This window comes from Coregonus clupeaformis, chromosome 23 (assembly GCF_020615455.1).
Source record: "Coregonus clupeaformis isolate EN_2021a chromosome 23, ASM2061545v1, whole genome shotgun sequence".
Lineage (NCBI taxonomy): Eukaryota > Metazoa > Chordata > Actinopteri > Salmoniformes > Salmonidae > Coregonus > Coregonus clupeaformis.
The window spans coordinates 8,804,029-8,818,431 of NC_059214.1; the positions used below are offsets into that span (position 1 = coordinate 8,804,029).

At 43.0% G+C, this 14,403-nt stretch overlaps 1 protein-coding gene across 2 annotated transcripts in view; it reads right to left on the reverse strand.

Moving 5' to 3' along the window:
* Positions 1–14,403, reverse strand: part of mycbp2 (MYC binding protein 2) — a 318,384-nt gene that overhangs the window by 82,781 nt on the left and 221,200 nt on the right. For both annotated transcript variants that reach the window (XM_041843995.2, XM_041843996.2), the window contains exons 43-52: positions 14,339–14,388; positions 13,941–14,113; positions 13,585–13,729; positions 11,466–11,675; positions 8,333–8,388; positions 7,784–7,914; positions 7,355–7,452; positions 6,494–6,610; positions 5,360–5,500; positions 2,036–2,269 (exon numbers count right to left, since the gene is read on the reverse strand). In XM_041843995.2, coding sequence (XP_041699929.1) covers positions 2,036–2,269; positions 5,360–5,500; positions 6,494–6,610; positions 7,355–7,452; positions 7,784–7,914; positions 8,333–8,388; positions 11,466–11,675; positions 13,585–13,729; positions 13,941–14,113; positions 14,339–14,388 — 1,355 coding nt within the window. The remainder of the gene's footprint in view (positions 1–2,035; positions 2,270–5,359; positions 5,501–6,493; positions 6,611–7,354; positions 7,453–7,783; positions 7,915–8,332; positions 8,389–11,465; positions 11,676–13,584; positions 13,730–13,940; positions 14,114–14,338; positions 14,389–14,403) is intronic.

Sequence of the window (14,403 nt, forward strand, 5' to 3'; positions counted from 1 at the left end):
CCATTCTCTCAAATATTATCCCATCCCCCTATACAAAATGTACATCATTCCTACAGAGTAATTCCATATGGCATTGTAGCTATAATGTTTCTCATAAAAGCAGCATTTTGCAGAGATCACTGGCTAAAGAGAATTAATTAAACAACTTACTCTAAAAGTGAATCATATTGAAAGGTAAATGCATGTTTGTCTTGGTTTTCTAAAGGTCCTGAAAAATCATCACTTTAGACAGACGGACACAGATGGAAAGTGGAAATGTTAATAAATGCAGAGGTTGCACTGCGTATAGAGAGAGAGACTTAGTGAGTATTTATATGATTCCTCGTAGCCTAATATCTCCTTGCCACCTTCTCTACCCTACCGGAGGAGGAGGTCCAAGGTTCCTCCCCTCAGACCTTCTTTTCATATGCGTGTTGAGAAGGAGACGAGGAGATAGGACGTGGGGAATCGAGGAAAGATTAAATGAGAAAGAGCCAGAGAGCCATTGGTTCAGAGAGAGCATTCTAGTAACAGCATGACAACACCACATCCCCCAATCAGAGGTCAAGCAGGAAGTAGGCACCATTCAGCACTTCCGGGTCAAGGAGTTTTAGAGACTATCAAAATCTGTGGCGAGAAAAAATAGGCACTTCCGGGTAAAGGAATTTTAGAGAGTATAAAAATGTGCACAAAGAAACAAAAAAGAGGACAGAAGGTGTAAGAGGGGAGAAGATTAATCTGAGGTACAGCATGGCTTCAGCATTTCAAGAATCCAATGTTAGAAAATAGTGAAGGATATATATATTTTTCGCAAACCTCAGAAAATATTGAATCAGTTTCAAATTATAAATAAACTAAGATAGTTTATTTAAACTATACTGAACAAAAATATAAACATGAAATGTTGGTCCCATGTTTCATGAGCTGAAATATCTCAGAAATGTTCCACACACACACACAAAAACCTTATTTTGTGCACAAATTTGTTTACATCCCTGTTAGTGAGCATTTCTCCTTTGCCAAGATAATCCATCCACCCGACAGGTGTGGCATATCAAGAAGCTGATTAAACAGCATGATCATTAGGTGCACCTTGTACTGGGGACAATAAAAAAACTCTAAAATGTGCTGTTTTGTCACACAACACAATGCCACAGATGTCTCAAGTTTTGAGGGAGCGTGCAATTGGCATGCTGCCTGCAGGAATGTCCCCCAGAGCTGTTTCCAGATAATTAAATGTTGATTTCTCTACCATAAGATGCCTCCAATGTAATTTTAGAGAATTTGGCAGTATGTCCAACCGGCCTCACAACTGCAGACCACGTGTAACCACGCCAGCCCAGGACCTCCAAATCAGTCTTCTTCGTCTGAGACCAGCCACCCGGAGAGCTGATGAAACTGAGGAATATTTCTGTATGTAATAAAGCCCTTTTGTGAGGAAAAACTCATTCTGATTGGCTGGGCCTGGCTCCCAACTGGGTGGGCCTATGCCCTCCCAGGCCCACCCATGGCTGCGCCCCTGCCCAGTCATCTGAAATCCATAGATTAGGGCCTAATGTATTTATTTCAATTGACTGATTTCCTTACAGTAACTTAGTAAAACCATTGACATTCTGCATGTTGCGTTAATATTTTTGTTCAGTATATATTAAAATGAACTCAAATGCATAAATGAAAAAGGAAACAAATAAAAAATGCTGTAGCCATTGGAGTGTTCATAAAAGAAAAGAGCCTCCACACATCGAAAGAAAGGACAGAGCACACACCCACACCCAGAGGCATCTCATGTATTCACCCTTTCAATGGCAAAGTACATACATCCAAAACAAGTCAATTTACAAGCAAAAGGGGGAGGAAACAAACGACATTACAATGACGTCTGTCTGTTTTGCAAAGAGAGATCAAAGTAGAGGAGTGCAAAAAAAAAAAAAAAAAGTATAAGAACTACAAAACAGTAACTAAGTCATCTAGATTAATTTATTAGAATTTAACGGCAGCCACAATAAGTCATTTAAGACATCACATTTGTCATTTTCAGGGTTTTGGGGGTGCGTACCTCGCCTACTGCCTTGACCGTGTTCCCAAGTACTAACATTCCAATGGGGATACCCCTAAGGTTTGGGCAGCTTCTGATGTTGTGACCCGAGGGACCAGTCTTCACTACCTTATAAAGCCCAGGGCCGCCGCCCTGCCCCGCCCTGTCCTGCTCCCGCATTGAGGGGGCCTCATAGGAGGGGCGGCCACTGGAGCTCACCTCCTTAACACTCTGCTCCGATTGGCCTCTGGCCTCCTGCAAGAGGGAATTGACAGGCGTTAATACCAATCAGGCTAGGTTAGAAGACCACAGTCAATGGAAGAGTAGTGATGGATTTGTCTAATGTGATGTCATACTTTCATCCTGATTCCTGACAACTGTGTGTGTGTGTGTGTGTGTCTTATGAGAGAGAATATAGCGTGACTAGTGTTTCAGGTTATCAAATGATCAAAGTTCCATCATAGCTGTTACAGTTTTACAGTACTGTCCAAAGAGCTATCAGTTCAACAAAACCAGTAGGATACACTCTCTCTAACAAATGTTGACATAAGCCTAGAGCCTAAAGTTTACTTCAATGTCGCAGCAATGACTATCACATTTTCGAGGACACCCTATGAGCATCAAGTGCACAGGTGGTTGTTGGGCTGATACTGCCTCAATGGCATCAAGTGGACAAGAAGACAGTCTTCATTGGCAACACCTGAATGCCACAAAGTTCTCAAAAAGTGTGACGCCTGTCAATTCCCTCCCTCAACAAAAATAATGTATCACTTCATACTGTACAGGCTTGAAATATGTTTCAATTGTACATTTACTTAACCACAAACATTGTGAACATGTGTGAAAAGTACAGTGAAAGTAAACCTGAAGATTTAAAACTCAGAACGCTATGAATTTGATTTGCTATATGAATTCAGTACATTGTTGCATCAATGTCACTCTAAAATAGATGATACGCCAGAAAATAAATGGTCCGGTTCAAGAACATTATCATGGTGGATAGATGTGTGGTTATGGGTAGACTTCTACTAACAAGGGAGATGCATGTTAGTACGGGAAAAAGTACCAAAAATGATCCACTCACTACTGTAAGTCGCTCTGGATAAGAGAGTCTGCTAAATGACTAAAATGTCAAATGTAAATTATAAATGTAATCACAGCACTAGACACATACAGTAGGCTACATGTCATCTACCCTTTCAACATGTAACGTATTGGTGTCATTGTTATTAACCCTCATGCAACACACAAATGTCAATTTCACTCAATAGCTTGAATTTCATGTGAAATGGGAACAAAGTTATGACGGGACAGACAACATAACAAATGGACCTTGATTGAATAGTTGATTCCTAAAGGGGAATTGAGGTAGAACGACAGTGTTCTTATATTAAACTACTCATCATGCAACTGTGGTTAAAAACTCATGTCCCTGACGATAAAACTCAAAGTTGACTATAACTCAAATTCTAGAACTTCACAGGGGGGGGAGGGGGTTTGAATAGGACACGTAGAAATAACAGATGGATGAAAAAGTAACAGAGCAGCCAAGCCATACACATCTCTCCTTCACACAACTCACCTGTGGGAATATAGTTAAGGGGGTCCACGACAAAAAGCCGATATCCCTGACTCCTTGGCTAGCGTTAAAGACACTCTGAGCAACAAATCGTAAGTGCAAGTCAAGAAACGGCAGAGGATTCATTTAAGCGTGAGAAAGAGAGAAAAAGCGCTGAGGTCTTTTTTTGTTGTTGGGAGAAATCATTATTTTATTGTATTTTTTTGCAATTTTGTCCGTGTATAAGTTATTTTGTAATTTGAACTTGAGAAGAGTGGGCTGTCACCAATTTTGACGGGGGTACAGAGCGTAGTGCCAGTAACCGAAAGGTCGCTGGTTCTAATCCCCGAGCCGACTAGGTGAAAAATCTGTCGATGTGCCCTTGAGCAAGGCACTTAACCCTGGATAAGAGCGTCTGCTAAATGACTAAAATGTAAAATGTACCAGATAGGCCTTGTACACAAACAATTGTGAAGGAATGGCAAGATGTTGTGAAGGGATTCGGAACGGAGACATTTTGTTATTTTGGGTGGGAAGGGGTTGGGGTGGAATTTTTAAACCCACTTTGGGTTACAGCAATGGTGAAACAATCAAATATATTGAGAAAAAATCACTTTCAAGAAGAAGAAAAAAACGTCCCAAAAAATCTTCCACACATAGGATGTAGTGTGTCATGCTGTTTTCGACAACGCCCTTTACATAGAAGCCTCTTTGAACCTTAGAAGCCTCATAGGTGGAATTGTGGAGTGGTAGAAGCACCATTTCTACATGAAGCTGTGTTGGGGACCAATGATTGCCTCATGACAGAAAACCTCAATTTAAATGTGAATACGTAGGCAATGACTTTTAATTAATGAACGTTAACATTTCTAAATCTATCCACGCATGAAGTCCCTGATTAGACAGGGCCAGTTTCCCGGACCCAGATTAAGCCTAGTCCTGGACTAAAAAGAACGCATCATTGAAAAATAACATTTTTAGGCCAGGACTAGGCTTCGTCTGAGTCTATGAAACCGGCCTTTAGATTTTGGAGGTTGTTTGTTCCATGGAGCAAATTTATGTGAAAACTCTTTAGAGAGAATAGCTTTTTTCGTCTTGCTCTGAGGTGCCTGTGCTTATGAAGCATGGGCAAGAAAAAGCAATGAGGAAGAGGTGAAGAGAATCGCAGATAGTGCAGCTAAAGACCCTCAAACTAAACACACTGAAATTGCTCATCTACTACCTCTCTCTTTTTGGTCAATTCAGGCATTGGGGATGCCTTCAATGCATTAAACATTAACTGATCATGTGAGGGTTTTTCGAGAGTCCAACCGAACACGATTCTAGTCACACTAAAGTAAATATTTTTCATCCCCTGAGAGATGAGTTAAGACATGCACGTTACCCTTATGCTGCGTGAATGTCTGTTAGTGAGGGCTCATGACATGGCAGTGACGTCCATTTGGACACCTCATGCAACAACACACTTAAGTCCTTTCGAACTCTTAAAGGAGGTTCTCGATCCTTCATGCTTGTAGACATTTGGGGAACGGATACCATCCAATATCACTAGACACAGTGTAGGTAGGTAGTAGATAAAGGGGGAATCTTCAAACTTCTATACAACCATCATCATACATCAAATCAATCCCATTGAGTTGGGGGGTTCCAATTGAGTTACACATGAATGGTGGAAGCACTGATCTGTGATGTTTTCCCCAAATGAGCAGCATAGAGGGGTAGACTACCCTGCTATCCTACAGACTGACTGACTGACTGACTGACTGACTGATCGTCACTTTACTTACGTTGGCTGGGACCAGCAGGCTCCTGCCCACGTGCTGGTTAAAAGAGAGGCACCAGGCTTCAGTGTACCCATTCATGTTGGGCACATACTTCTTTACTGTCTCATCATTCAGCCTGAGCCAAACACCATCATCATTGTGGATCTATGGGAAAACAAGCAACAGAGGGCAGAGAGCACAGCCATGTCCCCCTCATGTCACTATGGAAACGGAAAGAGGGGTGGCGGAGTCCCCCAGGCAATAAGAACACCTTACGCGAGGCTGCAGCGGGAGAGAGAGGGAGGCCGAATAATAGGGTAGTCAACTGGGCTGAATGGCTCCAGAAACCCAGATTCAACAAAAAGGAAGGCAGAGTTACCTATACCGAGTGGAGAAGAACAATGTAAAACCCAGATTTAAAACCTGTCCTAAAATAAATGGTTCATGCTTGGTAGCATGCTTTGTGAAAACCCACTGAACTGAGAGTAACATCACTTAGGAGAATGCTGTGACTCGCTCTAGTATTGGTTTGGACGGTCTCTGCTTTTTGCCAAGGTTCCAGACGATGTTTGAGAAGAGGTTTGATGAAAACTATGAAACGCTTTCATAGGCTAAAATGGAGGACGAAATTCTGTACGCAACATGCTCTGCCATAATGTTGATGTTTTTCCTCACTGCAGCCTCGGAGTGTCTTGCATGTGTATGAAGCAACACAAAGGCAAAAGTAACAAATGAGAAGCAGCAATCACTAGAAAGAGGTAGACACACTGCACAGTTTTACTGTACTCAAAACAGTCATACACATTTACTCTGTAGATTGCGAGGACTGAATCCTGACTTGTGATCTGCGCATATATCTCAGATTTCCACTGAAATCCCCCACTGACCATAACGTATGACCTGCGTGAAAGTCTGAGGTTAGGGTTGCAAAATCCCGGAAACTTTCCCAAAGTTCCCAGAAGGTTGGAGGAACTTTTGGGAATGTTTCTGTAATGTTGCAAACCTTTAAGGTTACACACCTGGATCTCAAGCTAGGATTCAGTCAAATTAAAAGAGGAATTAAGGAAAAAACAGAAGACAAACAAAGAAAAGGTCAAAGAAAAGAAAGAGAATCTAATGCTACAACACGATCAAATCGCCTGGTCTAGAGCAGTTTACCTCATCAATGAAAGTGATGGTGCCATTGACTTGCACTATGCCTATCTGTTCGCTCTGCAGGGAAGGGTGACTACGCACACGGAGGCCTGCGCTGTCCTTGGACACAAATTTGCGGACCTGAGAGAAGCAGAGGAGACAGGAAGACAGTAAGCCGTAGGAGCCTCAGGAGGGGAAAGTGAAAAAGAGGCAGCAGAGGGGAGGAGGACACTGCAGAGACACTGACATAATCGTAAAGGCAATGCAGGCACCGCACAAAGTGTACACACACACACACACACACAAACAAACAGTGGGAGAAAGTGTAGAAGTACTCCGTTCTGAACAGTGCTGGTTGGACATATCCAGTGCAAACCCAAGGATGACTTGAAAAACAGTAAGAAACCCTACCATCCACCCAGTTCTCTTATTGGCGTTAGATATGATCCACTGTACACAAGTTCAGAAGGGAGATACAAAGAGCTGAGTGGAAATGTGCAGTTTGTTGCTTGTTTCCCCATTTTCAGTTTAATTATAGTCAGCCACAAAAACAATGATACAGAACTTGGTTCGTGACAGTGGAAATATTCACAGCATTAAAACATACAACACTCCTCATGTTGCAATGTTATTCATGATAAATGTCTACACAGATAAGCTTCAGTTGGAATGAGCATGAACAAGACGTTAAATAAATATTCCTATGGATTCCATCCAGACACTTGCAACAACAGCTGGAGTAAACAACCAGATACAAACAGTGAATGAACACACAACTGGCTGTGACGGAGTGTTTTCAGGTATTTTGGTTTAGGCACGTGTCTGTTCTCAGATGAGTGTGTGTTCTCAGGTGTGTGTGTGTGTGGTCAGGTGTGTGGGTCTCACCTTGCTAGGTTGGGGCTCGGCCTTGGGTTTAACCATCTGTGTGCCAGGTGGAATCATGCCTTTAGGAGGGTCTTTCACCTCCACCTCCAGACCAGCATCTAGTGGGTTAAACATGCACACAGTCCACACTCAGCTAGCAGATAACTTTAATTTATATTAACTTTAATAACTAACATATGTTTAATAGATTTCCTAGCTAATACAGTTAGTTTCTCTAATCATAGACTAACCACAATACCAACATACATTTTTTGGAGGGCTTGTGCTGTGCCAAACTTTAAACGAACAGACACAAATAAATAACACATCAACACAAGTTATGTTGAGCTGACTTGAGCTCTAGTCCAATTTCAAAACAGGAACATGGGAATTGGAATCTCTGTTCACTTACTACAATGAAATGATTAAATAGAAATAAGTGAACCCAACCCTGTTCTGCGTTACCGATCTCGATGCCGTCGATGGTGACGTGGATGGTGTAGAAACCCACAGCTCCGGGGGTCCAGTTGGCACTGTACGTCCCGTCTATGTTGGCCCGAATCAACATGTTCTCACTGGGCCTGGCAGTGGAGAGAAACAGGGATGAAAACATTTCTCATTCAATTTTCAAATAAAATAAAATGTTACTTGCCACATGCGTCGAATACAACAGGTGTAGACATTACTGTGAAATGCTTACTTACAGCCCTTAACCAACAATGCAATTAGTTTAATAAAAAAAGTAATAAATAAAAAATATAAAAAAGTGTTGAGAAAAAAAGAGCAGAAGTAAAATAAAATAACAGTAGGGAGGCTATATACAGGGGGGGTACCGGTGCAGAGTCAATGAGCGGGGGCACCGGCTAGTTGAGGTAGTTGAGGTAATTTGTACGTGGGTAGAGTTAAAGTACATTTTGTCATCAAACCTGGGTTCAAATAGTGTTCGTTCTCATTCAATTACTTTTGCTGCACTTGATTGAACTTGATCTCATCTCTTACCTCTTTGGCGTGGGTGAAGCAAAGCGAAGCTCCTCAAACGAGTAATTCTCATAGGCCTGGACAAAGAGAGGATAAACATGGTGTCAAAAAACATAATACAGCTAGGTTACACTCTCAAAAAAGAAACAATTTCTCTGTATAATTTCACAAGGAAACATGGGTCAGGTGAGCAACAGCTTCACCTTTTGTTTTATGTTTTTTATTTAACCAGGGAATCATGCTGAGACCACGGTCTCTTTTGCAGATGAGCCCTGCACGAACACATCAGTTACCAACAATTACACTATAAATATATATATACACACATCAATTACACAATACATTAAAAAGCAAACACAAACCATGAAAAGCAAAACACAAATCATATGAAACAAACACATTTTTCAAGGTTCTGCCATGTTGCTTTTCCATCTAGATCTATCTGATCTGTGAAGGGGAGAGAACGGGGGCAGAGAGAAGGGTACTTGGAATCTTCTTGGCATGAAACGCATCCCAGGTAGAAATAAACCAGTATTCTTTACTTACAAGCTGATATATATCTATATATTTGTAATGTTATTGTATATACAGTGGCTTGCGAAATTATTCACCCCCCTTGGCATTTTTCCTATTTTGTTGCCTTACAACCTGGAATTAAAATTGATTTTTGGGGGTTTGTATCATTTGATTAACACAACATGCCTACCACTTTGAAGATGCAAGTTGGATGGGTTCCGCTGGTGTACAGCAATCTAAGTCATACCACATATTCTCAATTTGATTGAGGTCTGGGCTTTGACTAGGCCATTCCAAGACATTTAAATGTTTCCCCTTAAACCACTCAAGTGTTGCTTTAGCAGTATGCTTAGGGTCATTGTCCTGCTGGAAGGTGAACCTCCGTCCCAGTCTCAAATCTCTGGAAGACTGAAACAGGTTTCCCTCAAGAATTTCCCTGTATTTAGCACCATCCATCAATTCCTTCAATTCTGACCAGCTTCCCAGTCCCTGCCGATGAACAACACCCCACAGCATGATGCTGCCACCGCCATGCTTCACTGTGGGGATGGTGTTCTCGGGGTGATGAGAGGTGTTGTGTTTGCACCAGACATAGCGTTTTCCTTGATGGCCAAAAAGCTCAATTTTTTATACTTTTGCAAGGCACTGAGGGAAAAAAGTATGATCCCCTGCTGATTTTGTATGTTTGCCCACTGACAAAGACATCATCAGTCTATAATTTTAATGGTAGGTTTATTTGAACAGTGAGAGACAGAATGACAACCAAAAAAACCAGAAAAACGCATGTCAAAAATGTTATAAATTGATTTGCATTTTAGGAAATAAGTATTTGACCCCTCTGCAAAACATGACTTAGTACTTGGTGGCAAAACCCTTATTGGCAATCACAGAGGTCAGACGTTTCTTGTAGTTGGCCACCAGGTTTGCACACATCTCAGGATGGATTTTGTCCCACTCCTCTTTGCAGATCTTCTCCAAGTCATTAAGGTTTCGAGCCTGACGTTTGGCAACTCGAACCTTCAGCTCCCTCCACAGATTTTCTATGGGATTAAGGTCTGGAGACTTGCTAGGCCACTCCAGGACCTTAATGTGCTTCTTCTTGAGCCACTCCTTTGTTGCCTTGGCTGTGTGTTTTGGGTCATTGTCATGCTGGAATACCCATCCACGACCCATTTTCAATGCCCTGGCTGAGGGAAGGAGGTTCTCACCCAAGATTTGACGGTACATGGCCCCGTCCATCGTCCCTTTGATGCGGTGAAGTTGTCCTGTCCCCTTAGCAGAAAAACACCCCCAAAGCATAATGTTTCCACCTGTTTGACGGTGGGGATGGTGTTCTTGGGGTCATAGGCAGCATTTCTCCTCCTCCAAACACGGCGAGTTGAGGTAATGCCAAAGAGCTCCATTTTGGTCTCATCTGACCACAACACTTTCACCCAGTTCTCCTCCGAATCATTCAGATGTTCATTGGCAAACTTCAGACAGGCCTGTATATGTGCTTTCTTGAGCAGGGGGACCTTGCGGGCGCTGCAGGATTTCAGTCCTTCACGGCGTAGTGTGTTACCAATTGTTTTATTGGTGACTATGGTCCCAACTGCCTTGAGATCATTGACAAGATCCTCCCGTGTAGTTCTGGGTTGATTCCTCACCGTTCTCATGATCATTGCAACTCCACAAGGTGAGATCTTGCATGGAGCCCCAGGCCAAGGGAGATTGACAGTTATTTTGTGTTTCTTCCATTTGCGAATAATCGCACCAACTGTTGTCACCTTCTCACCAAGCTGCTTGGCGATGGTCTTGTAGCCCATTCCAGCCTTGTGTAGGTCTACAATATTGTCCCTGACATCCTTGGAGAGCTCTTTGGTCTTGGCCATGGTGGAGAGTTTGGAATCTGATTGATTGATTGCTTCTGTGGACAGGTGTCTTTTATACAGGTAACAAACTGAGATTAGGAGCACCCCCTTTAAGAGTGTGCTCCTAATCTCAGCTCGTTACCTGTATAAAAGACACCTGGGAGACAGAAATCTTTCTGATTGAGAGGGGGTCAAATAATTATTTCCCTCATTAAAATGCAAATCAATTCATAACATTTTTGACATGTGTTTTTCTGGATTTTTTTGTAGTTATTCTGTCTCTCACTGTTTAAATAAACCTACCATTAAAATTATAGACTGATCATTTCTTTGTCAGTGGGCAAACGTACAAAATCAGCAGGGGATCAAATACTTTTTTCCCTCACTGTATATATATATTGCTCCCCAATTGGAAGTTACAGTCTTGTCCCATCGCTGCAACTCCCTACAGACTCGGGAGAGGCGAAGGTCGAGAGCCATGCGTCCTCCGAAACACAACCCTGCCAAGTCGCACTGCTTCTTGACACACTGTTCGCTTAACCCGGAAGCCAGCCGCACCAATGTGTCGGAGGAAACGCTGCATAACTGGCGGCCAAACCCTCCCCTAACCCGGACGACACTGGGCCAATTGTGCGCCGCCTCATGGGTCTCCTGGTCACGGCCGGCTGCGACACAGCCCGTGATCGAACCCGGGTCTGTAGTGACGCCGCAGTGCTTAGACCGCTGCGCCACTCGGGAGACCTAAAAATATTTTTATCTCTATGGTCCCAGGTTTGTGGTTCCCTAACCTTCATCATTGTGATGGCAATGTAGCGCGCCTCCTTGACGATCATGGGCTCATAGGTGGCCTCCAGCTTGGGCATGGGCAGGCCCCCGAAGGTAAGGTCAGCTGTGCCCGAGGAGGAGGGGTTGGCGCTGCCTGGGAGACGCTGCAGCTTCCTCATGCTTTCCTGCTGCATGGACTTCTTCTGGGAGACGGGCACCGCCTTCACCTCCACCTGGGAAGAGGAGAGGGAGAGACATGGGAAACGTTCAAAAAGGCATACAGTTTGCAAACATTAGCAAAGATATACTATTTGTTTATGTTCACCTTGAAAATGTACTAACATTGGGTTCAAATTTGGGGTTCAAATTTGATGAGTCTATCAGTGGGTTCAAATTTGCTGAGTCTATCAGCACCCAGTCATTTTCCGATGGACACAAGGGGACTCTCAGCAACTTAACGGTTGGCAACTAGCGAGCTCGTGACCAGAGTTGAAAATGTCCTAAGTTAACCTTTCCACTCACAGCCCGTCATGTCATTGATCAGCGCCTAAATTGGAATGCAGTGGCTGTACAGTAACATGCTTTACATGTCGTCAGAGCTCAGGTTTCTCCGCCTCACAGCGCTGTATGGGTTTTGACTGACAGCCGTTATAAACTTGAGCACCGCGCGCGACAAGATGCCCCAAATCAAATCCAATGTTATGTCACATGCTTCGTAAAAAACAGGTGTAGACTAACAGCTTACTTATGGGTCCTTTTCCAACAATGCAGAGTTAAAGATAATAAAAAATAAAATAAAATTATGGGGGTACTTTTGCACATTTGTTGTTGTCTGAATGAAGGAAATGCTGTAAATCGAGAGGAGTTGATGTGTTCTGACAGATGAGACGATTATAATAAATAATAATAATAGATGTTGACGATTATAATAAATACCGCTTTGATGTCATACCAGTCCAAATGTGCACTTCACATTTCTATATTTGAAAACTCATGTAATTTACAGTATCAACGTTTATGATCGCTATGTCTGATCCAGTTACAAGGATGCGTTATACCCTGGGTTGTCCTGAACAGAATGAGCCTGTTTGTCGTATTTTTTAGAAAATAAGCCGCGGAACACACATTTGAATGCACTCATGACTCCAGTCTATGCCCACCAAAATTACAATCTGTTTGTCTGAAGTGCCTTTTGAAAGCCTTACACTAAGATCACATTTTATAACATATCTAGTCATGTTGGCAATAGAATAAGCTTTCAAATGATGCCCACCTGACCCAGATTGTGATATACATGGATCGTTTTTGGATTGCGTTTTTGGAGGGCAGCAGGTAGCCTAGCGGTTAAGAGCATTGGGCCAGTAACCGAATGGTCGCTGGTTTGAATCCCAGAGCAGACTAGGTGAAAACTCTGTCGATGTGCCCTTGAGCAAGGCACTTATAATTGCTCCTGTAAGTCGCTCTGGATAAGAGTGTCTGCTAAATGACTAAAATGTAAAAGTAAGGTAATTTCTTTGAGTCATAAAAGTGCATTGAAATTACTTAAGAACTGTGCACAGTTTGGAGAGGTGTGTGGCCACTTGGATACACCAGTTAGACCTCTCGCTCAAAGCCTTGGAATTGTTTTTTCTTACCTTGCGCCTACTCCAAAATGTAAATTAATATTCTTATGTTACTGAATGTATCCAGAGTATTTTCAGATTTCGTTATTTACAAATGCTGTGAAAAGTACAGCAAATGTAAAATGCACATAAAATCAACAGCATAATGTTTGGATTCAGTCTTGTGTCAGGTGAACTGTTCTGTCCTCACCTTCAGTCAGATAATTTCCCCATTATCTCCAGTGTTCTCTTTCAGTTGCTACCATGGTCATGCATATGCTTTCTATAGTTCTTCTGTTAGAAACATTTACATTTGGCACTATCCATATATGCCAATTTCCATGAGTGTAAGGTTAATGCAAATTTCAAGTGACTTGGTCGCTAGCTTTCTCGCCAAGCCTGAACAGCAGGTTAGCTAACAGTCTGAATAGGTAGTGTGCGGCAAACATAAGTGTATGATCACTGTCACCACAGACAATCATGTGATGATGTAGGCCTCATATTACATGAGGTAAGAATCGAAAAAATTAAAAACTCTGACCTTCATGTTCGGCACGTGCACCACATCTCCGTACTGGTCTTTGGTCTGGACGGCCACTGTGGTGGGCCAGCCGCAGCGGATGTCGTCCTTGTTCAGAATCAGAGACGTCTTCTGGGGGTCCGCGTACGAGTCTGGCTGCAGCCACCTGGAGGGAGGAAAGGGGGGGGGCATTTGTTCATCCATTTATTGACGACCTGGCCAAGAGCCGAAGAAATTTAAAAAGCATTGAGCTGATATTTGTTTCACAGTAGTGTGTGTTTGTGTGTGTGCGTACATCCATGCTTAGTGTGCATGTAGGAATGTGTGTCCGGGCCTACGTTTTTTTTGTGTCTACATGCACTCTTCCTCTCTCTCACCTGGCCAGGCGTCCTCCGCTGGAGTTCTGCACACAGGTGATGAAGTCCTCCAGGAAGGAGTGCTCGTTGGTCTGCAGGTGCAGGGGCAGGTTGCCCTCCAGAGCCTCCAGGATGGTGGGGGAGTGGGACAGGGCCAGCCCCTTGCCCAGGATACCTGAGTGGGCCTTACACACCTGTGGGGAGAGGGGGGGAGTTAAGGGGGGAAGAAGAGGGGGTGGAGATGGAAGTATGTCATGGTTACATGCTGACGAAGGCTTGATGGCAGAAATGCGTCCATTGTGACTTCTGATACGTTTTTGAGTGCTGGCTGTCTTTTTCATATGTGGTTACACCCTTGACAGCTTTAGTTATTATGTCGCAATGTGATTTTTATAAAAGGTTCAATGACATCAGAATACCTGGAGAGAGGCCTCTTCAAGAATCTCAAGGTCCTCCTCAAGTTCATTCCCTGGAAAAAAAGTAC